Here is a 21,326-nt window from a genome sequence, read left to right on the forward strand (position 1 = left end):
GAATATTTTCAAAATCTTTTGAAAGAATTATTAAACGAATTTAAAATGAAAAATTATTCACATATTTTCAAGCAAGATAAAATTAATAAAAAAAAACTGAAGGGAATGGAATGTTGTGTGTCAACGCTTTGTTTGTTAATCTTTTGAAAATCACAAAAATGTAAATTCCAAAAAAAGATATGGGTTTATCAATAATTTTTGTTTTTGTTCAAGAAAAATACACTTTTTATGTGACCTTATGATTGGAGAATCTGTTAAAAATTTAAATGTCTTCTGCATTTGCAAAGGAATGCTGGATTTCTCTTTTCAAAATGTTTGAAGTATTTTTTCACATTATGTTTTTTTAGAGGCCTGCTCAAATTTAAATGAAAAACCTCAACGTGAAAAATTGGAAGCAATAGAACTTATATCGTGCTCAATAACTTTATTGTCAGTTAACGATATTCAAAAAATTCTTACACCAACTTTCTTACGGGATTTAAAATTGCTGTTGCAATCTACGGTTCAAAGATATAAATTGGGATCTCTCGAAATCATTCATGCAATTGCTTCACTTGGAACACGTGTTTCTGGTAGAAACTCAGAAAATCTTTTTGTGAACAGTTTTAAGGCAAATGATATTGATTCAGTTCTTCAACAAATTCTCTTTATGCAAACTGATTCAAAAGATATTCTAAAACTTGCAGCCCTTTCTTATTCGTTTATTAACCGATGGAAACCAGTCGATGTTCAGTTGCTTCAAATTATCTGTCCAATTTGCAAAAGCAATTTGATTGATGCTTTAAACAGTCAAAGCGAATTAAAAATTGAGGAAGCACTTAGAGCATTCAAATGCATTTCTGAAAGCATGAGTGTGAATAGTTATTTTTTAAAGTTAAAAATTTTTATCTCATATGTTTCCAATGTTCAATTATAAGATGTTTTATTTAATTGGCCTGCTTCTGACAAGCATTTCCTTAGCACATTGAAAATAGATGACATAATAATTAATATCCTTTCTTCTTCAACTTATTTATTTGATGTGAAATATCGCTCAACAGAGTTGCCGCTGCATTGTCGATCCATCAATGCAATTTATTTGAATGAACTTTCACAGCCCACATCATTTTCTTCTGTTTCATCATCCTCCCGTTTCTTATTTCTCCACAAGAGCATCGCAGACTGGTCAAACAGCGCAATTATTGCTGAGTGCTTTTCTTGCCTTGAAGCAATGATTACGGTTTTTGCACCGGAAATAGATTCTTTGGTGGATAAATATCGGATCATCTCTATTTTGGAGTCATTCTGCAACAATTTGCTTTTTGCATCTCTGAAATCAAGTGAACCACAGGCAAGTTGCAAATGCTTCGAACAATCTTCTTCTAAAACACAAAATGATCAATCCAATTCTGATGATGATTTATCTTCATTGTCATCATCATCTTCATCTTCTTCTTCAACTTCAACTTCAGAATTATCCGCTTCAATCAAATCTTCTTCTTTGTATTCTTCTTTCAGCTCCATCTACGAAGCTTGCGGGCTGCACAGCTGTTTGCTATTTCTCGACATGATGTCGTGGCGGAGTGTTGTTATTTCTTGTCTTTTGGTCGAGTCAGATTCAATTTTCCATTTTTTGCTCACTCTCATTCTGTTGGGTCACCAAGGAGTCAGAAATGAGTGGGAGAAGAAGACATTGTGGATGAGAAGTGGTGCGCCAAATACTGAAAATTTGCAGCATTCAACATCTTTTTCATCGTTCTCTTCTACAACATCTTCTTCTTCTTCATCTTCTTCATCCATGTATTCCATGACTCGATCTGCTTCTTTGCATTCATTTGCTCCTCTTTCAAGTGCTTCTGTTTCTGTCCCTCAGACACTTTGCACAAAGTGCCGAGAAATTGTCACAACAATCTTTGGGAACATTTGCCGTCTTTGTGCAGCTGAGCATCTTGTGAAGTTGCTGAACCACAATCTCCACAGAATCCTCGTGTCGTTCTTGACTGCTTCTGCATTTGCTGATGAGAAGCCTGTCTTCTGCAGAGAGAAATGTCAGTTTTGCTCAGAGCTAGCACTCTTCAGTGGAGACTCAACACACTCCAATTCTGATTCTTTGCGGAATGCAGCTGCTTCTCCTCCTGTTTTTTCGGATGCAGCATGCAGTGTATGCACTGTCCCTGATGTCTCGTCTGTTCCCGCTGAGCCTTATTGCTATGCCTTCCACGCGAGCAGCTGTCGCCCGTCTTCTCCTTGTGCCGATGCCTCCACCACGTCTGTGGTGCTGTGGGCATTGGACCAGCTTCTGTGGAACATCAGAGACGAATGGCCAAGCCAGCAAAATCAGACAGGACAGACCGAACAAGCAGAACAGCCTCACAACATAGAAATGGAAGAGGAATGTGCCAAAGAAGGCGGAAGCGATGGATTCTTGGGTGAGCATATGCGAAGGAAAAAGATCGAGAAATGGAGAAGCTTGGAAGAGTGGAGGCAGTCGAATCAGTCATCTGTGCGGAAAGGGTTGGATGAAAGTGAAAAAAGAATAGGTGCACTTGCAACAGAGCCTCCTTCAAATCAACCTGATTTCACTGACAATTTGCTGCTTCTATCGGAAGCAGAAGCGAATTCTTTCTCATCATCATCTTCATCATCATCATCATCATCATCATCTTCTTCTTCTTCTTCTTCTTCTTCTTCTTCTTCTTCTTCTTCTTCTTCTTCTTCTTCTTCTTCTTCTTCTTCTTCTTCTTCTTCTTCTTCTTCTTCTTCTTCTTCTTCTTCTTCTTCTTCTTCTTCTTCTTCTTCTTCTTCTTCTTCTTCTTTTCATTCAGCATCTGCTTCATCAGTATCTGATAAATCTACATGGAACTACGAGAGACTTTCTCCCTCAAATTCAATAGATGCAAACGAAATGCCCGTCTTTTGGAAGAATGTGATGGAAGATCTGGAAAGCGAGGGAGTGGAAGACATAGCTGTTCATTTTCTTCATTTTTCTCAAGCATTAATACCAGAAAAAGCGTCATTTATTTTTGAACACATAAAACGGTGGAAAAAATGAAGGCAAAACATGTTCACATATTTTTTTTTGAAAAATTTCTTATTTAATCTTATTTTCTTTTTAAAATCTGTTATTGTTCAGTAAGGTTGAACTGATAATATAAGATAGATAAAAAAAAAATAAAAGAACAATCATTTTTTGAAGTTTTTTAAGTTGAAAATTTTCTTTAAATGAAATTGATTATTTGATAAAAGTCAAAAAAAATTATGTTACACACGGTTTTTTCAATACACGTGAAATAGGAAATTTTCCGAATTTTTATCTTTATCATTCCACCAAAAATTATTCAACATCGAAAAAGTTTAATTCAAGATCAAAAAACTTAAATTCAAAATCGAAAAAGTTTAAAACAACATCGAAAATGTTTTATTCGAAATCGAAAAAGAAATTAATTTATTCTGAATTTCAATTCAAGTCAAAACCAAGGATATTTTATGAAAACAAATGTTGATAATAACTTAAGTTTCTTTGTTCGAAATGTTTTCCTTTCATTTTAAACCACTGTTTTCTATGATTTAGACTGATATTTATAGATCCTTTTCTCAATAAGAAGATTTAATATGTTTTGTTTTATCGGTTACACATTCGATAAATGTGATAGAATAAATTTTGTTTTAAATAAATGAGATTGATTTCTGTCTTTTTGTGCACAAAACAGGATTAAGAACGATCATATCTTTTTTATTTTTTACAAAATAACTTATTGTCTTTCGAGCACATTAGAAGAGTTTTTTAACTATTCATTTTAACCCTATTCACGCTATTGAACTCAATCAAATACCACAAATACATCAAAAAAACTTTTTTCTGATTGAAATTGATGCAGTTGTCGGATCATTTTCTAAAAAAAAGAAACTGAAGTGAGTGTGAATTTTGAAAATTATTTCTAATTTTTTTATAATGAAGATTTTTCGATGTTGAATCAAATATTTTCGATAAACCTCTGTGACATGACAAGGATAAAATTGAAAAAATGATTAATTAACTGACAAGATATTTATAATTTGTCAAAAATGGTTAAATTTGTCACGATTACACTTTTCCCAATTGCTATAATAATGAATTTGAAAATCGATATAAAACAATTTTAATAATGTTGAAAAAATATCATCTTTAATTAATGTGATCATGCTCTTAATAATTATTTTATTTGACAGAAAATGTCAATTGAGATATTTTTTTTTCACAATTTGTGTATGACCTTCACTGACTCATGAGAAAAAACAACCAGATATTACAGATGCAATCAATAAAACTTTACCAAAGAACAATAAGAAGTCTTTTGAAGTTTTAGCAATTGCTTATTTAATTTTAATTTTTTATTAAAAAAAACTTTTTTTTAAACCTTGATAGACGAGGCTTCAAGTGATTTGTCATGCCACAGAGGTATAATTTTCGATGTGGGGAAAAATATTTCACTTCAGGCATTTTCATTGAAGAATTGTGCACTTTTCAATGACTTTTTTTAGATCAAAAAACACAATAAAAATGTGTCCATTTTTTGACATTCGTGAAATGTTGGATTACTTTGTGTTTTGATTTAAACGATGCTTGTTTACGGATCAGAAAATCTGATTTATTTGGAAATCTGAAAAAAATAGATGAAGTTTTGAGATAAGCAATTTTTTTAATGTTTTGTGCAAAAAATGCTTGAAAGTCCGAATTTTCCCACATTTACAAATCATAAATGCTTCTGAAAACTTTAAGTTTATTGATAGAATGCAGTGAAACAGGATTTTCACCAAAATGAACATTGAATGTGAAAAATCTTAATTAAGGCATACTTGTCTTCAATTTGGATTAAACATTGGTTTTCAAAAACAATTATCATGTTTTTTGTCTTTTTTTAAAAATTTCTTGTCAAAAACAAACAATCTATTAAAAAACAACATTCAGTTTAAAAAGTCATGACTTCAAAAATGATAACCCTAACAAATTGTTGTCATAATCGATCTTCACTTCATTTCATTATATATCAAACATTTAAATCATATGAATTCTTTTTTGAAAAAAGAATTATATAGATCTGACATATTATTTAATTTTATCAAACAGAAAAGTTGATTAGCTAGCGATGAGCGTGCATCTATTTCTTTTCGCATGTTTGCTCCTTGCCGGGAAATTAATGTTGCATGATGCAGCACAAGAATATTTTTTCGAAAGCCAACATACTCGCTTTATTTCTCAATCGCATAATGACCCTGTTTATTCGAATGGAGGCAATTCAAACGATGCACATTTTCAGACAAACAGAGAAATAAAAAATGAAGAAAGGGGGAACATATTTTGTTATTACAAAGGATTGCAGCAAGTTACGTCAACAACAATTGTTTCATTTTTGAGATTATTCAACTCTTCAGCTGGACTGAAAAATGTGGCAATTGAACATTCTTCCTCACAATTTCTGCTAATAACAGAAAAGTCGAGTGTTATGCTGGATTCCTGCATTTCCCACCAAAAATCACCAACTCCTTTTCATTTGCAAAGTGGGTCAATCATCCTCACAAACATGAGTATATTATCCCAAAAGAATGTTTATTCATCCAGCCTCGTATTTTCATCTAAAGATAAAAATTCAGTGGTTTTGAGAAATTCCATCATTTCGGATTTGGCTGTTTCTTCGTCAGACAATTTTCTTGTTTCAGGAAAGAGCCAAAGCGAACAGATCAATGACTGTTCCTTCAGGAACATGTCTGCGAAATCTTCCAAGAACAGTGATTATTACATGGAACATTCATGTTTTCGAAGTTCGATGGAGAACTGCCTCATTTATGCATGCGTGAATGCTTTTGAAGGAGGAATTTCAAGTGGATCTTTTTCTTCTCAGGAATTTGTCTGCAAAAACACAACCACATTCTACGGAAAAAGAGAAATGAATGCTCTTGAGAAAAAAGGGCAAATGAATTTTACAGATAGTCAATCGTTTTCGTTGTGCGAATGGGTTGATTGCACAGCACCACAAGGAGGGGCCCTTTTTGTTCATGACAATACAAATGCTATTCTCACTGTTGAAAATTGTTCTTTCGAAAGATGCAATTCTTCAACAAAAGGTGGAGCAATATATGCTTTGAATATCGCTGAATGCATTGTTCTTCATTCATTATTTTCTCAATGCACAGCACAAATCACCTCGGACTTTGGAGGAGGAGGAATTATGGCAGAGTTTGTGTATGTCCAGTCAATGGTTGATGATTGCTCTTTTCAAAACTGTTCATGTGGAAATGATGGTGGGGCAATTGATCTGCGTCCAACGAAAACTCAGAGGCAAAAGAAATGTGTTATTAATTCATTTTTCGAATACTGCCGATGCAATGGATCAACTGGTAGTGCTGGCGGTGCAATTGAACATTGGGACTGCGCTGATCAAGTTGCTATTTCAAATTGTCTCTTTTGTCATTGTTATTCGATGTATGGAGGAGGCGCTATCGGGATGTTAATTAATACAAATAATGATGGAATTTTGCTTTTCTTCTGTTTTTTTCACAATAACACATGTAGAAATGCTGGACATGATATTGTTCTTCAAAGTTCAACATCAAACAACATTGATCTCAGCTGCTATTCAACCCGGCAAACAACAAACAGAGTCAGTACAGGTCATCATTCTATAGTCGATCAAAGCGAATGGCTAAGAAACGATTTTGGAAGAATCAGATTTGTCTCTTCAGTTCAAACGCAGCCGAATGCCATTGATACATATTCGTGCGGAATAAATGAGTCTCATCCATGCAGCACCATCAGCCATTGTTTGACCCAACTAATTCCTGAATATGTGACTGATATCGAAATACTCACAGGAGCAATAACCGTAACAAAAAATGTGGATTGTGGAACAGACAATTTTACTGTTTATGGCCAAAGTAATTTAGGCTCAACAATTCAAACAGAACTAGAGTCTGGTAGTTTGTCTCTTTTTTCAGTCTCAACAGGCACCTTGACTGTCAGAGACTTTATTCTTGTGCATGACTCAGCACATGCAAATAATCAAGCCTCAAGATTATTTGAGATAAGTGGAACAGGAGAGATGCACACAAGTGGGCTGAACATATCTGTTGGAAGCGGACACTCAACAGAAACAGCATTCACCACAGAGCTGATAAATGTTCAGAGTGGGATGTTTCAGATGGAAAACGTGAACTGGGCAAAAACAATTTCAACTTCTTCATTGATTTTTCTTTCTTCGGAAAATGAAATTTCATTAACACTTTCAGAATGCACCTTTGATGGAATTGAGAGAACAACAAGCGGAGCAGCTGTGATGTCGTTTTCCAATGACAAGGCAAATATCGATCTGGATTCTTGTTCATTTTCAGGATGTGGAAGCACAGGTTCAGAAAATGGAGGCTCAATGATGCTGTGTGTTGGGAGTGAAAATGAAGTGAAAGTGAAAGGTGGATCTTTTGATGAGTGCTATTGCTCAGCATTGAATGGTCTTGGGGGAGGAATTCTTCTTCAATTATTGAATGAAAGTCCAAATTTCCTGATATCCTCTTCATTCGGAACAAACACAGCCAAGTGGGGAAAAGATATTTTTGTCATTTCACCCAATCTGGAAGTGATTGCAAAATCAGAAAACATCACATGTGTGACAGATTCATTGGATACTATTGATAAAGTTAGAGGCTATGACAATGGAAACACGAGTTTGGCAATCCCTCTGTGCATCTATCTTCTTCCCACCCCAGAAGAAATCTTTGTGAGCAATTCTGAGGCATCTGATCACTCACATTGTGGAATTGTTCAATTCCCATGTTTGACAATGAAGCGCTCTCTCACACGACTTGCAGGGGCTAAGAAAGTTGTTGTGAATGGAATGATTTTGATGAGCGATGAATTAGCTTTTGCTGAACAGAAACACGAAATCAAAGGAAATGATGATCAAAGTGGCTGGACAGTCTTCGATTCAACTTCATCATTCAACTCGGCGATGATAACAGCAGGTGTTGAAACGATTCTATCAAAGCTCATCTTTTCTCTTCCTCCTTCTCTTTCATCACATTCCACTTTCATTTCTTCCTCATCATCATCACTGACATTGTCTCACTGTTCTGTTTCTCTTCAAGATCATTCATCTGAATTGGGGTTGCTATTCTTGTCAGTTGAATCAGGGATCTTAAATGTTGATTCGTTCACTGCTTCATCAATCACCTTGATTGAAAATCCGCTGATCTCATTGACAGGAAGTGAAATAAATAGTGAGTTTTTGGACGCTCCCTGGCTGAACATGACGAACTGCACTTTTACAGAAATAGATAGAGCGGCAGGAAGTGGAGGCTGTGTGAACATTGATAACAGCAATGATGAAAATTCGAATACGCAAATAAATATTGAAGAATGTGAATTTGATGGATGTTCTGTGATGGATGATGAAAGCAGAGGAGGGGCAATCAATGCCCAGTTGAAAGGGAATACTCAAATGAATGTTATTTCGTGCACATTCACAGGATGCACAGCACCAGCTGAAGAAGAGAAGATAGGCTTTGGAGGAGGGATGGCTCTGGAGTTGATCAATGGCTTTTCTTCGTTTGTGATCTCATCTCCTGTTTTTGAGGCAGACAAGCCAAATGTTGCAAAATATGGAAATGATCTTTTTGTGGAATCATCCAACTTGACGAAGAGCATCACAAACACCTCTCTTCCATTTGTATCTGAGCATCTTGCTGATATTTCGTTGGATTCTTTGAGAGGCTTTGATGGAAGTGACAAAACGAATGCAATTCCGCTTGCCTATTTCTGGATTGCACTTGGCTCAGAGTTATTTGTTGGGGGTGATGGAAAAGATGTATGCATTTGTGGTCTTTCAGATTATCCGTGTCTGTCAATAGATCATTCATATTTGAGATTGCCTGAAGGAAATGAAAGGAAAATAAACGTCATTGGAAAGGCGATTTTAAAGAAAAGGGTTAAACTCAGCGATATTTCTATTAAATCGGATGATGAAGAAATGTGCTCTTTGGAATGTCTCTCATCGCTTGAAGGAGCAGAAGAAGCAGCGACGATGATTTCCGGAATTACCAATTTCGAACTGATAAAGTTTGTGATTCCTTCTTCATTCGCAAGTGGAGCTAAGACTTTGTTGCACGTTGGTTCAATCGATGGATTATTGACTCTGAAAGATTGTTCGTTCTCAAAAAATGAAGAAAACAATGTGGAAGAGATTATGAATTATGGACTGATCAAAACAGATGGAGGCACAGTTCAATTGGAATTTGTGTCAATGCAATTCCTATTTTTTTCAAAGGATGTTATTTCTGTTTTGTCAACATCGATTTTGAACATTAAGAACTTGACGATGAAGAATATTAAGTTGGATGGAGCAAGTGGATTGGGCATATCAAAGAGTTCAAGAAGAGAAAAAAATGAAGTTGAACAAGATGTTGCCATTGAATGGAGTGTGTTCGAAGAAGTCACACAGAACACAACTGATGATATTCCCATCATTCGGAATGACAATGATGAGCCTTTGAAAATGGTGATAAGAAACACAACGATGAAGAAGTGTGGTGGAACGAGGTGTGGAAAGGGAGGAGGGATATTTTGTGTGTTGAATGAGGGAGGAAGCTTTGATTGCTCATTTTGCACGATTTCTGAGTGCTTCTGCTCATCCACAGGAAGAGGTGGGTGGCTGTTTCTGGAATGCACCTCGGCAACTGAGCAGCCTCTGAACTTTGTGTTGTCGAATATCACATTCAGAGACAACTATGCATTCAGAGGGAGAGACGTGTATGTTCGATGCCACTCAATCGAAAATCAAATAGTTGATGAACAATTCCTGTTGGACTTCAGATTGCCATTTGTGAAGGAATTGGCAATGTGGGGATGCACAACAGACTCTTTTGTGGGGGAAGAAGATCTTCTGCTGAGAGTGGTGAAATTCCAAAGCGAGACAATCTTTGTGTCTTCAGTTTCTGAAAATCATGCAGATAGCAAGCAGTGTGGAGAGTTCAGCATGCCTTGTGAGTCATTGAATTTCGGAGTTCAGCACATTATTCCATCTCTGTACTCTCAGCTGTTGATCTTGGGGCAAACAATTATTGTTGGGGAATGCGAAGCTCATGATGTGATCATCCGTTCGCTGCAATCTCCTTCAACTGCTTTGGTGTATCTGAACTCAGCGATAACCAATGATGGAAATCTTATCACAACATCAGAGAATGTTCGGATTGAGAGATTGAATTTCAACTTTGGCCAGTCATTTTTGTATTCAGACAGTTCTATTATTCATGAAACAAATGGCCAATTATCTCTTTCATTTGTTGATTTCTCTTCGATTGGCCAATCAGAAAACATTGAAGCTGCTATTCTAAACTCAACATTGCTGAGCATCGAAAATGGAATTCTTCATATTGACAACTGCTCAGTGTCACTCCTATCATTCAAGAAATCGTTGTTTCTGTTTAATGGGGATAAGATTTCATTGATGAATGTGAGACTGGAAAAAGTTGAAGCAATTTCAAATGTGTTTGAGATTGGGCAGTGCAAAGAAGTTGTATTTAATGGAGTATCTGCGAATGGAGTGAAGCTATCTGATGGTTGCATCATTGCGATTCAAGGATCCACTTCAGGAACAGTGTCTATTGGAATCTCCTCATTCAACAACTGTTCAAGGAACTCAGAAGGAGCTTCTGTTCTCTCAGCTTCTTCATCATCTGCTCATTTGGAGTTTTCAAACTGTTCTTGCATAAATTGCAATTCCTTATCTGACAAAGGAAGTGTTGTTGAGGCGCATGATATGAAGGATGTTTCGATGGATTCTTGTCGATTTTTTGGAATGCTTGCGAAAGAAAGTGAAACCGGGAATATGAACACAATAACAGATATCTGTCAATGGAATGGGTCTCTTGTTCATTCGTTAAACTCTTCGTTAGTGATGAAGGATGTGATTATTTCGAAATCATCATCAGGCGGATTATCCATATCTTCTGGTAATGTGACAATTGAGAAAGGAGAGTTCTTGAACAACAATCCATTCATTGAAAAATATCCATCAGTGAGAAGAAACATTGTTTGCTCAGATTTTGCTTCATTGACCATTTCGAGCTTGAAAGGAGGAGATGGACTGATGCCCAATTCTTCTCTTTGGATTTTGAATGATGGATGCACACTCGGAGGGATAGCAGGAGAAAGGTCATCGCCTTTCTTCATTCCCAAATTGGAAGATGTTTCAGTGAATGGGAATGGCAGCAATTTTTTAATCAAATTCAAGGGATCTCTATTTGTGCCATGTGACTTGTCATTCAGACTTGTGAGCAAAACAGGGGAAGTGGAGTTGGTTGAGACATATCCTTTTGAGAAAGATGGTTTTGTATCAGAAAATGAAGTGATTGGAAGAATTCCCTCAGAAAATATTTCAACAATTGGAGACGAAACAGAGGTATCTGTGATGATATTGTTTGGGAAACAATTGGTTTCGACTTCTCCGCTGATTCTGAAGAACAAAACAGAATCAAAGACAGGAGATGATAAAGTTGTTGAAGGAGGGAAAGAAGGGAAATCTTATTGGTTGTTGATTGTGATTGTGCTTGTTGTTTTATTGTTGATTGTTCTCATTGTATCAATAATATTGGAAATTCGATGGAGAAATTTAAAAGAAGAAGCAAAAAAATACAAGGAGATTGTTGATGATAATGTTAAGAAGGATCCGAAGGCGATTGAGATGGTGACGATGGAGATATCGCCTGAGGAGCAGTGGAGAAGAGCAGAGAAAGAGGCAGAAAAGAAAAATGAAGAGAGAATAAAGAAAAGAATAAATGGAAAGGAGATGGTGCATTCGGAGTCTGAAGAGTATTTGCTGAGTGAGAGTGGCTCCACTGAATACATCCTTGGAAAAGATTCAGACAAGATTCCAGAGTGGATGCTGGAGAAGGTTGATGAGAAAGAAGAGACAAGGAAGAGAACACCATCACCATCAATTTCTTCCACTTGTTCAACTGATTCAGATTCAACATTTGTTCGAGGGGAAGATCTGTGCCCGACCACCTCTTCGATGTCTAATCTGGTAGATGCAATGGCCTGCTCGTCTCCTCATGAAAAACTGATTGTGGATCTGCGAGATTCATTATTCATGTTGCTTCATGGAAGGAATGAGAAGAAAGAGATAGCAATAGGCACTCTTCAGGAGAGAGAATATACGGCTGCGCAGGTCTTGTTCTGGGTGGTGAATGGAGCACTGCACTCATTTGATGAAATGGAAAATCCACTTTCATCCTTAGAAAATTTGAGTCCTCACATTGTGCTGTTCTCAGAGCACATGGTGATCTGCATCGTGATGCACTCAGAGTGTTCTTCTGATGACAGTTCAGATTCCTCTTCAATCTCCTCATTGAGTATTGTTTCTTCTTCGTCCAATATTTCGTTGATGAGCGAGAGATTCACAGACTCACCTCCTCCTTCATCAGCGTTTGAGGATGATGAAGGATTCAGAAAGGAGTGTTTGAGGTGGAAGGCTCCAGAGCTGCAGATGAACAAGAAGATGGGAGCGACAAAGGAGTCGGTGACATTCTCGATTGGGATGATGCTGTGGGAGTGTCTGACGCTTCATGTTCCGTTTGGAGAGTATGAGGCGGTGATTGCAGGGGAGAAGATTGTGAATGGGGAGAGGCCGAGGCTGGAGCTTGTAGAGGAATCAGATCTGTTTGGGGTGATGCAGAGCTGTCTTTCCGCAAAGGCTGAGGGGCGACCCGCACTGATGGAGCTGAAACGAACTTTTTTTGGAAAGTTTCCAGCTGAGGCGATGGTGATGACGATGACAGATGCGGTGTGCTGCGAAGAGTCAGAAGAGTTAGAAGAGTCAGAGGAGAAGGGCATGCAAACAAGGGACAGTCGCCCATCTTCAACGAGCATGAGTGACAAGAAGAAAAAGTGATGGGTGAAAAGAACAGAGGCAAAGACGATTCATAAAGCTGAGAAGAGATTTTATTATTTTTGTTGTTCTTCACTTTTGTATATTTTTGTTTTTGCATTTGTGTTTGTTTTTTTTTTTTTTTCGAATTTGTCAATTTCTCTAAATTTTCCGTTTTCTTCACTTTTTGTGTGATTTAACTTTTATGTTGTTGTTGTTTGTACCATTTGCGTTGTTTGGATTGTTTGGATTGTATGTTCTTTTACAACACCATTTTTGCTGGAGAAGGATCAAAGCAGAATTTTGTGGAGCTTTGCTTCCACACATCTGCTGATCAATTGTTTTATTATTTCATTCATTCATTCACTTATTCATTCCATTTTATAACTCCCATTTGGTTTTTGGTTGAGCATGTTTTTCGTTCATCTTCTGTCTTTGAGACGAGAAGAACAAGCCAAGAGCATTGGAAAATGCTTCTTGACAAGCGATCTTGATTCCTTTTGAAAGAAAGTGATCTTCATTTATTTTTTACAAGTCGATCAATCCTCTTCTCCAGTGACTTAATTATCTTTCATTCATTGATTCATTCATTCATTCATTCATTTCGCATTATATATTCATCACCTGTTGTATTATTGAGCTTGCCAATTGGATTGGAAAGATAGAAAACAAAGCAATCGAAAACACCAAATTGCATTTTTTTTGTCATTGATGAGTCTTTTGCAAAGTCCAAAACTTTGAAATTAAATAAGAAAATCGGTTATCTATAAATACCAACAAGATCCACCTCTTCTTATGTGCGGATGTTCAAACAAGACTTTGACTCCCTCAGAGATAATTTGTTTCTCGTTCAGTTTCCTCTGTTGTTTTCAAAAAGAAACAATGTTTCTCGCATAATGCATTTGACATTTCTTTTATCAAAACCAAAAACATTGAACATCAACAATCTTCAAATACACTTTTTGAAAACTTGTATCTGAAATGGGAGATCATCTCATTTCTCCTCTTAAATAACAAAAGTCTTAGTCATCGTTGCTCCTGCCTTCACCCTGGGTTAATCAATATTTTTCCATGAAAGGAAAAAAAGTGGCAATTCAAAAAGCAAATTGTCAGTTTTCTCTTGCTTCATTTAATTTCCATTCAATAATTTTCGATAAATTATTTTTTCAAAAGGAAGATATTATGAAAGAAAAATCGAGATCATTTAAACAACAAGTGATTCAATCTCGACGCTTCTCTCTCCATTCTCCTGACAAACCACACATTCTTTTTCCTATTGTTCTTCATTTGTCCAAAATTCTCAATATTATTTCACCTTTTTTCCCATTTCTTCCAATTCCTCAGCCACTTTTCATTTTCCACACGAATTTTCATCAATTATTCAGCAAAAGAACTTCATTCTCCTTCATCATTCTTCCAATCTGCTCTCTTTCTCTCCCTCACCAACTGCACCATTTCCAACATCGATTCATCTCCACAAAACCAGCAGACTGCCACCAATGGCGTGTGCATCTCATTCGCCTCATCTGCCTCTGACAATTCTTTTTCGGTGAGTAATACCGTCTTCTCCACCTGCTCTGTGAGCGAGGATACAAGTTCTGGAAAAAGAGGCGGAGCTCTTATGATCGAGTTCAAGGATGATTCAGAAGTGTCAGAATCCTTCTTTTCCATCACCAATATCGTGTTATCAACCAACAAGGCCTGTGTCGGAAGAGATATGTATTTTGTGTGTGAATCATTTGTCGCTTCTGTGAAAAAGCCCTTATTCGCCTTCATGAGAAGCATATCTGGCAAAAGGGTATTATACCGGAACATTCAAAAACACTTCCAATCAATTAATAACAATTTATGATAAGTTATTATGCTATTTTGACTTGTAAATTTTGTGCGGAAACTCGTTTAAAAAATTTTTGAAAATTTAAAGATCAAATAAATTTTCTCAATTTAAGGGAATGATCAACATTTTTTCATTGCTGAACAAAATTTGATCTTGAAAGATAGGGCAATTTCTTTGATGAATCGCGCATTTTATAAAGATGAGAAAGCGTGGAATTGGTATTTCACAGTGCTGCGAGATGGAATTGCACCAGTGCGCAGAATTTGCAAAATAGAAAAAACTTGAAGAATGGAAGAAGGATGCAGATATTGTATTTGCACAAGTCACAGAAAATTCAAGAGTTCAATTCATGAAGGAACAGTATTCGAAATTTTGAAAAAGCCCTTTGGAATTACTCTGCTTGAATTACTATATCTCTGGTTGAAAATCCCAATCAAAACTGTTTCAATGTTATTGTCCGTGAACATAAAAACTGTATCATATTGGGCTAGTGTAATGAGGTGCTGTTGCATGCGGATTTGGAACAGAAACCAGCCAAAATCGGAGGAGAGGGGAAGATTGTGGAGATAGACGAAGCAATCAAAAGAAGAAGGAAATACCATAAGGGAAAAAAGAAGAAATAGATTTGGATTTTTGGAGGAGTCGAAAGGTTGGAAGGTGGAGGAGCAGGAGACAGATTTTTGATGATAGTCCCAGACAGAACCAAAGATACACTGATTCTAATAATTTTGGATCACATCAAATTCGGAACAAAGATATATTCTGACGAATGGAAAGCTAACCAATGTTTGAGTACGTTTGGTTATAAACATGAAACAGTCTGCCACAAGCGGGAATTCTTCAAAAAAGTGAATAAGGCTTGCACAAACACAATTGAAGTGTTATGGATGCATTTTAAGTGATCTATTTAATAGTTCGTTATGGAATGAAATATCTTGCCGATCAGATAGCAAAATTTTCTTTCTTAAAAGTTCGTTTGAGCTTCAGTTTGAAGATGTGATGAAAGAATTGATTCATTAATAACCTGTTGAATTGATTGAAGAGGTAAATGAAAATTTTGAAAAAATGGTTGAAGAAAAAATCCTAGATGCAGATGATATTCTTCCTAAAATTGAAGAAGATGATGATTTAGATCCATTTGGAGCAGGAGACGGAGAAAGTTCGACTTAATATAGCCCTTCAGAATAATTTTTCGTTACATTTTCAAATAATTTTTTCATTTTGTATATCAATAAATATCATGTCCCAGAATGATTTTTTTGTAAATTTGAAAATTTTTTATTTCAACACATAATGATTTTCTCTCTCTGATATTTTTTATTAATAAATATAATCCTATGATAAACACTTTTATCATAAAAAAAAGCCAATTCTGACGTACCGGAATAGTACACATTTGCAGCATATCTCTTTAAGATAATTCTATTTTTGGACATGACAGAACAGAAGCATTCTGTGATTAGAATGTCGATTTATTCATATTTCTCAACGGGCATACAGCTGACAATGAATGCGTGGATGGTCATCTTGGCATCAAAGCAATGAATTGCGAGTTGGAAAAGACTCCCTACAAGAGTGCGCACGATGCGACGGGGCTTCTGAAGAAGGTGCAGATCATAAGGCGGAAATCATTTCATGAGCTGACTTGTTGGTGGATTGGTGCAAGTGGAGGCAAAGTCGAAGATATTTGAAGAGAAGGCACACACAAAAAAATAATAAATTGACTCAAAAACACTTTTGGTGGATTAATCATCACACACCTGTTGTTAATTTGGCTGTTTCATAGAATATTTCTTTGATCATTTCTTTCTTTGAAATCGCTTTCCTTCATCGTCTCATCTTCTGCGACATATTGAAGGCGTGTGACGTTGTGTAACCTGCCGAACGCTATTTTTGAGCTCATTCATTTCATAAAAGAATTGCTCTAATACTCTTTCTTTTTTATCTGCGCCTCTTTCAGCTTCCAAATAAAAAAAGGCAAAATCGTCCTCCTTTTTCGATTGCAAGTCTGCTGCTCTGCTTTTCTTGATTCAAAATCATATCTATTCTTATTTAATTTCGGCTTACCTTCCATCTTAGAACAAATATTAATCTTGGCTTTCTGAAAAAAAGTATAGGCAAGTTTTGGACTTGAATTTGAGGAAAGTTGAGCAATTGATAATTTGTAATATTTTTGTTGTTCATCAGAGAAGGCTTTGAAGAATAAAGAGATTTGAATGAAAAAAAAGATATTATTCATAAAGACTTTTCATTTCAAGAATCTTGAATTGCAAATAAATGAAAAAGTTTTTTATGTTTTATTTGTCGAAATGAATAAATATTAATGTTAATCAAATTGGCAAAATTTTCAAGATTAATAAATTAATTGTCATTTTATATTCAGCTTGCTGTAGTTGCAGAAAAATTCTCCGCATCAAGCATAAATCATATTTCTGCATGAATTGGATAACAATGCCATTTTGAATTGTTTCACAATGTAAGAGAATAAAAGAAGAAATGTTGCAAAGAAAAGGACAATTTATCTCGAAAGCAAAAAATTCACTAACTTTGAATGTTATCAATCAAAGCGGAGAAGATGTGGGACGAAATGTGTTGCTTAATAATTTTTGTTCCACACATAGCTTTTAACTATTTTTCTCAACTTTTTTTCATTTCAATATATTATTTTGCATGAGGATTTTGAAATAACAACTATTCGATATTAGAAAAGGTTTGGAACAAATCATTGAATATTTTTTTAATTCAAAAATACTGCACCATGTGAAAAAAAGAACCTGAGTTGGTGAAACTGTGTACTCATTTTTGAAAAAAAAAATCAAAACTGTTTTTTTCGTTCATTCAATATGAAGGTGATGGTATTTTCTTGATGATTTTTATTCTTTTTTCGATCACAAATCCAACTTTTTCATCTGGATACTCAATCATATTGAAACATGTTCGAAAAACATTCATTTATTTCAACAATTACATCTTTGCAATTGGAAAACATTCAAATACAATGCATTGTCATATTCGTAATGTTGTTAATGATAATGTTTTTATGTGTTTTTCATAATAACATCTTGGTGCATCTTTCTAAAGTGTTGTGCGATCTTCAGTTAAAAGATAAAAAAAATTTTTTTAAAGCTGTGAGTAATTACTCAAGAAACTTTTATAATATTTTTTCTTTCTTATTAATTCGCAATAGAGCGAATCAACGAACGCATGGAGCAGGTTTGCCCCTCAATAATGAGTATTGATCACGATTTATGGGTGGTCAAAGATCTAACTTCGCCAATTCTCAAATTCAAAGAAGATCTTTATTTTCAGCATTAAATATGAAGCAGCAACCTGTTTTGTAAAATACAGAGACGGTGATGGAAAAGAATTTGATCTATTTTTGCCTCTGGAAAGAGTGGAAAATATTATTCAAGTCTTCACCAGGATCTGTGAATGTTAGACAACATCCGGAATGGAAGATAGTGCACAGCCGAAAGAATTGAACAGAGAACCGTGTATTTTGAAGAGAGAATATCAATAACAGAAGTTGCAAAACAGAAAACTGAAATTATGATATTTATGAGATATTTATGCAAAATGAAGATATGTATTTCAATAGATTTTCAAAGAAAATGAAACTTCAAAATATTTTGATCATTTATTAGGAAAATGAGCTATCAATTGCAGCGAGATATAGTTGAATAAAGAAATCACTTGAAACCTCAAGAATCAAAAATGAGAGATCCATATATTACAGTGAGATTATTTTTGAGAAAGAACTAGTTTTCAATTGAAAGATAATTTATTGAAGTGAAGCTGTGCATTCTCAGAAGATTATTTTAAAAAGAATAAAAATTCAAAATAGAGAAGATTTAAGTGAAGACAAAAGGTGAAAAAGAGCCTCTCATAGCCGCGGGATATAACATAACAATTTAACTTCAGAAAACTGATAGAATATACAAGGAAGAAGAGCCATGCATAGATGCGAGAAATGAATTAATTCAGCAGTGATGAAATGTTGAACATGTTCATGAGAATTTTGACACACATATTACAGCAAGATCGTTATAAAAGAATATTGTTATAATAAAAATTTGTCTCATTGAAATGAAATAGAGCATTGTCTCGAAACAACTGCAATGAGCAAAATCGAGTTTAATCGCTTGATCTTGATTGAGGAGAGAGAAAAGAGAGTCGCACCTTTCCGCGAGATAGGGATAAGAAGAGAATCAATGAAAAACTAAATAAAGATTAGGGAAAAGAGATGTCTTGTACTGCGAGATATTGATAAATGCAGCAACAAAACATACACGCATATATGAAATAAGGATATTTATGAAAATCGAGACACAGATTGCAGCGAGATATTAACAGAAGGATAATTTCATAACAGTTAAAAGATAATTATTTCAAACGTAGCGGTGCATATTCGAAAGATAGATACAGAGAATAAAACCGCGTTTGATCTCGAGATCATGAGAGAAGAGACAGCAGAGATAGACACGCTTGACAGTGAGACAGAGAAATGAAAGAGAGAAACCGCGTTCAATCGTGAGACCATGAGAGGAGAGAGAGCAGAGAACCGCACTTCGCAGCGAGATGATAATAGAGATAGAAAACTCAGTAAATCGATTGACTTTTGCAAAGGAAATATAAACAAGCTGTGTTGCGACATAATATCAAACAAAAAAGTGAAATATCATTAATTTATAATTTGAAATGATACGATTCATTACAAGATAATTAATTACAAAAGGGAAACCGCGAACTGCAACGGGACTGAGTAATAAAAGAGAGATGTGAATTGTCGCGAGATTATAATGGAATGACAAATAACTTCCGATCGAATGGGTTTGAAGGAAGAGAAAGCTGAGTTTGCTGCGAGATAAGAATAGAAAGAAATTGAGAGAAATTTCCATTTGATAATACGATAATAAATAGAACGCTTTAGCGAGATAGGTGCAGATATTGAAACCGCGAAATTTCGCTAGAAAATTGAAGAGGTGAAAGCCGCGTAAAATCATAAGGAGAATATTGAGCAAGAGGCTGCGGAAGAACCGCGAGATGAGGATATAGAAAGAAGTCGCACAGCACGGCGTGAATAAAATGGAGGAGGACTCAGCTTATTTCCACGAAATGAGAACGAAGAATAAGATGATGTGCAAGGAGGAAATCAAGAGAGGAATAAAGAAAGCTTCTGGAATTGTAGTCGAGTACCCAAGAAGGAACTATCAGAATGGGGAACCTCATAGAGTTATTGAAGATCCTCACGAAAGAGCAATTGCTAAAATTTTTATAAGAAGAAGTTGAAGGACTGAGTGGTGAAGCCCGCGCAGGAGTCGGAGGTGAAGTGGTTCAACCCAACATTCATATTTCGAAAGAAGTGGAAAGTGAAGCTTGTAAAACACCTGTACGATTATTTCCTCATGCATTCAGACAGTGATGCACTGAGATTAATCACACAAGAAATAGCCCAGTTCCTGAGAAATCTGGGCTGGATACTGTCGGAGAGAAACAAAAACTGGAACCCACAAGGAGCGTGAAATTTCTGGGATGGTTGTGGAACTCAGAGAAGATGGAAGTGATGCTCCAAGAGAGGAAGAGAGTGCTGCTCCTGGAGGTTGTGCGAAAATGGATAGCACATGCAAAGGAAAGAAGGAGATAAAAGACGAGGGACTTAGCAGCACTCCTCGGGAGGCTGAATTTTGTGAGGTTACAACACCCACCAGTGAGCTTGTGGATGATGCGTTTGCAATACGCGCTGAGGCAGGCGATAGCCCGCGGGGGCTGGAAGGGGACGGAAATAGCCAACCCAATGATGTTGGGAGAATTAACACATTGGAGGAAAACCCTTCTTGAGAACAGACCGAGGAGTCCGAAGAGAAGGAACAGGCCAGCAGTGCTAACTACGGACGCTTCAGAGCTGAGGTGGGGTGCAGTGTTAACAATACCGAGGGAGAACTAAGAGGAGAAAATATATGTCCACGGAAGTTGGACCCTCCTGGAAAGCATGCTTGCAATCAACGAGAAGGAGTACAGAGCAGTGTTGAGGACACAAGGGAAAAAGGAAGCATGACTGCAACAACAGCAGATAGATCATATTCGTCTGAAGACGGACAACATGTCCACGAGATGGACGATACAGTAGAAGAGGGGAGCACCGTCGCTCATTCCAACATTGAGAGCATTAGAAAAGAAACTGAACAGCCTGGACATTTCAATACAGACGGAACATCTCCCGGGAGAGCAGAACACGGAAGCAGATGCACTCAGCCGGATAGCGAGAAAGTCGGACTATGCACTGAGAGGGGAGAAGGTCGCAGAGATATAGAAAATAGTCGCACCGAGAACATTAGATAGAATTTTAGACCTGATTGCTCCTGTGCCCTGCAGAGCTATTTGTTAACTATCTTCTCTAAAAAGGAAGAGAAAAATAGAAATATTTAAGAAACGAGATTGTGCAAGTCCGTTATTGAGAAATATCGGATTGACTTCAAAAGAGATGAGAAATGATGACGAGAAGTTACCCCCAAAGTAAAGAATAAGCCTTATGCAGCGGGGAAAATATACCATGAAGGGAACTTTTTCAAACATGAGGAGAAGACGTTGGAGTGAAGGATATATCAGCAGCAATACTG

The 21,326-nt window shown here is 36.2% G+C and overlaps 6 protein-coding genes across 6 annotated transcripts in view; 5 read left to right on the forward strand and 1 right to left on the reverse strand.

Moving 5' to 3' along the window:
- The window catches only part of MONOS_4575 (putative protein of unknown function (DUF4456)), a gene marked incomplete at its 5' end in the record, with an annotated part of 7,945 nt that extends 7,836 nt beyond the window's left edge, over positions 1–109 (forward strand). The window contains one exon of the mRNA XM_067874660.1: positions 1–109. This exon is cut by the window's left edge and continues 1,477 nt beyond it.
- Positions 110–1,210: 1,101 nt separating this feature from the next.
- On the forward strand, positions 1,211–3,031 carry MONOS_4576 (uncharacterized protein; the record flags this gene model as incomplete). Its single annotated transcript, XM_067874661.1, has 2 exons — positions 1,211–2,519; positions 2,805–3,031. The coding sequence occupies 2 exons, from the start codon at positions 1,211–1,213 to the stop codon at positions 3,029–3,031; spliced, it is 1,536 nt and encodes a 511-aa protein (XP_067732276.1).
- Positions 3,032–5,783: 2,752 nt separating this feature from the next.
- MONOS_4577 (uncharacterized protein) lies at positions 5,784–12,896 on the forward strand (the record flags this gene model as incomplete). The annotated part of the gene is made up of 2 exons (XM_067874662.1): positions 5,784–6,439; positions 6,530–12,896. 2 exons carry the CDS (start codon positions 5,784–5,786, stop codon positions 12,894–12,896), a joined length of 7,023 nt encoding a protein of 2,340 aa, XP_067732277.1.
- A 1,371-nt stretch (positions 12,897–14,267) lies between these two features.
- MONOS_4578 (uncharacterized protein) lies at positions 14,268–14,687 on the reverse strand (the record flags this gene model as incomplete). Its single annotated transcript, XM_067874663.1, has 1 exon — positions 14,268–14,687. The coding sequence occupies one exon, from the start codon at positions 14,685–14,687 to the stop codon at positions 14,268–14,270; it is 420 nt and encodes a 139-aa protein (XP_067732278.1).
- Positions 14,688–15,774: 1,087 nt separating this feature from the next.
- On the forward strand, positions 15,775–16,400 carry MONOS_4579 (uncharacterized protein; the record flags this gene model as incomplete). The annotated part of the gene is made up of 2 exons (XM_067874664.1): positions 15,775–15,868; positions 16,210–16,400. The coding sequence occupies 2 exons, from the start codon at positions 15,775–15,777 to the stop codon at positions 16,398–16,400; spliced, it is 285 nt and encodes a 94-aa protein (XP_067732279.1).
- Positions 16,401–20,241: 3,841 nt separating this feature from the next.
- On the forward strand, positions 20,242–21,048 carry MONOS_4580 (uncharacterized protein; the record flags this gene model as incomplete). Its single annotated transcript, XM_067874666.1, has 2 exons — positions 20,242–20,508; positions 20,554–21,048. The coding sequence occupies 2 exons, from the start codon at positions 20,242–20,244 to the stop codon at positions 21,046–21,048; spliced, it is 762 nt and encodes a 253-aa protein (XP_067732280.1).
- Positions 21,049–21,326: the final 278 nt, after the last annotated feature.

The sequence above is a fragment of the Monocercomonoides exilis genome (genome assembly GCF_001643675.1).
Source record: "Monocercomonoides exilis strain PA203 chromosome Unknown scaffold9-1957334, whole genome shotgun sequence".
NCBI classification, from domain to species: domain Eukaryota; phylum Preaxostyla; order Oxymonadida; family Polymastigidae; genus Monocercomonoides; species Monocercomonoides exilis.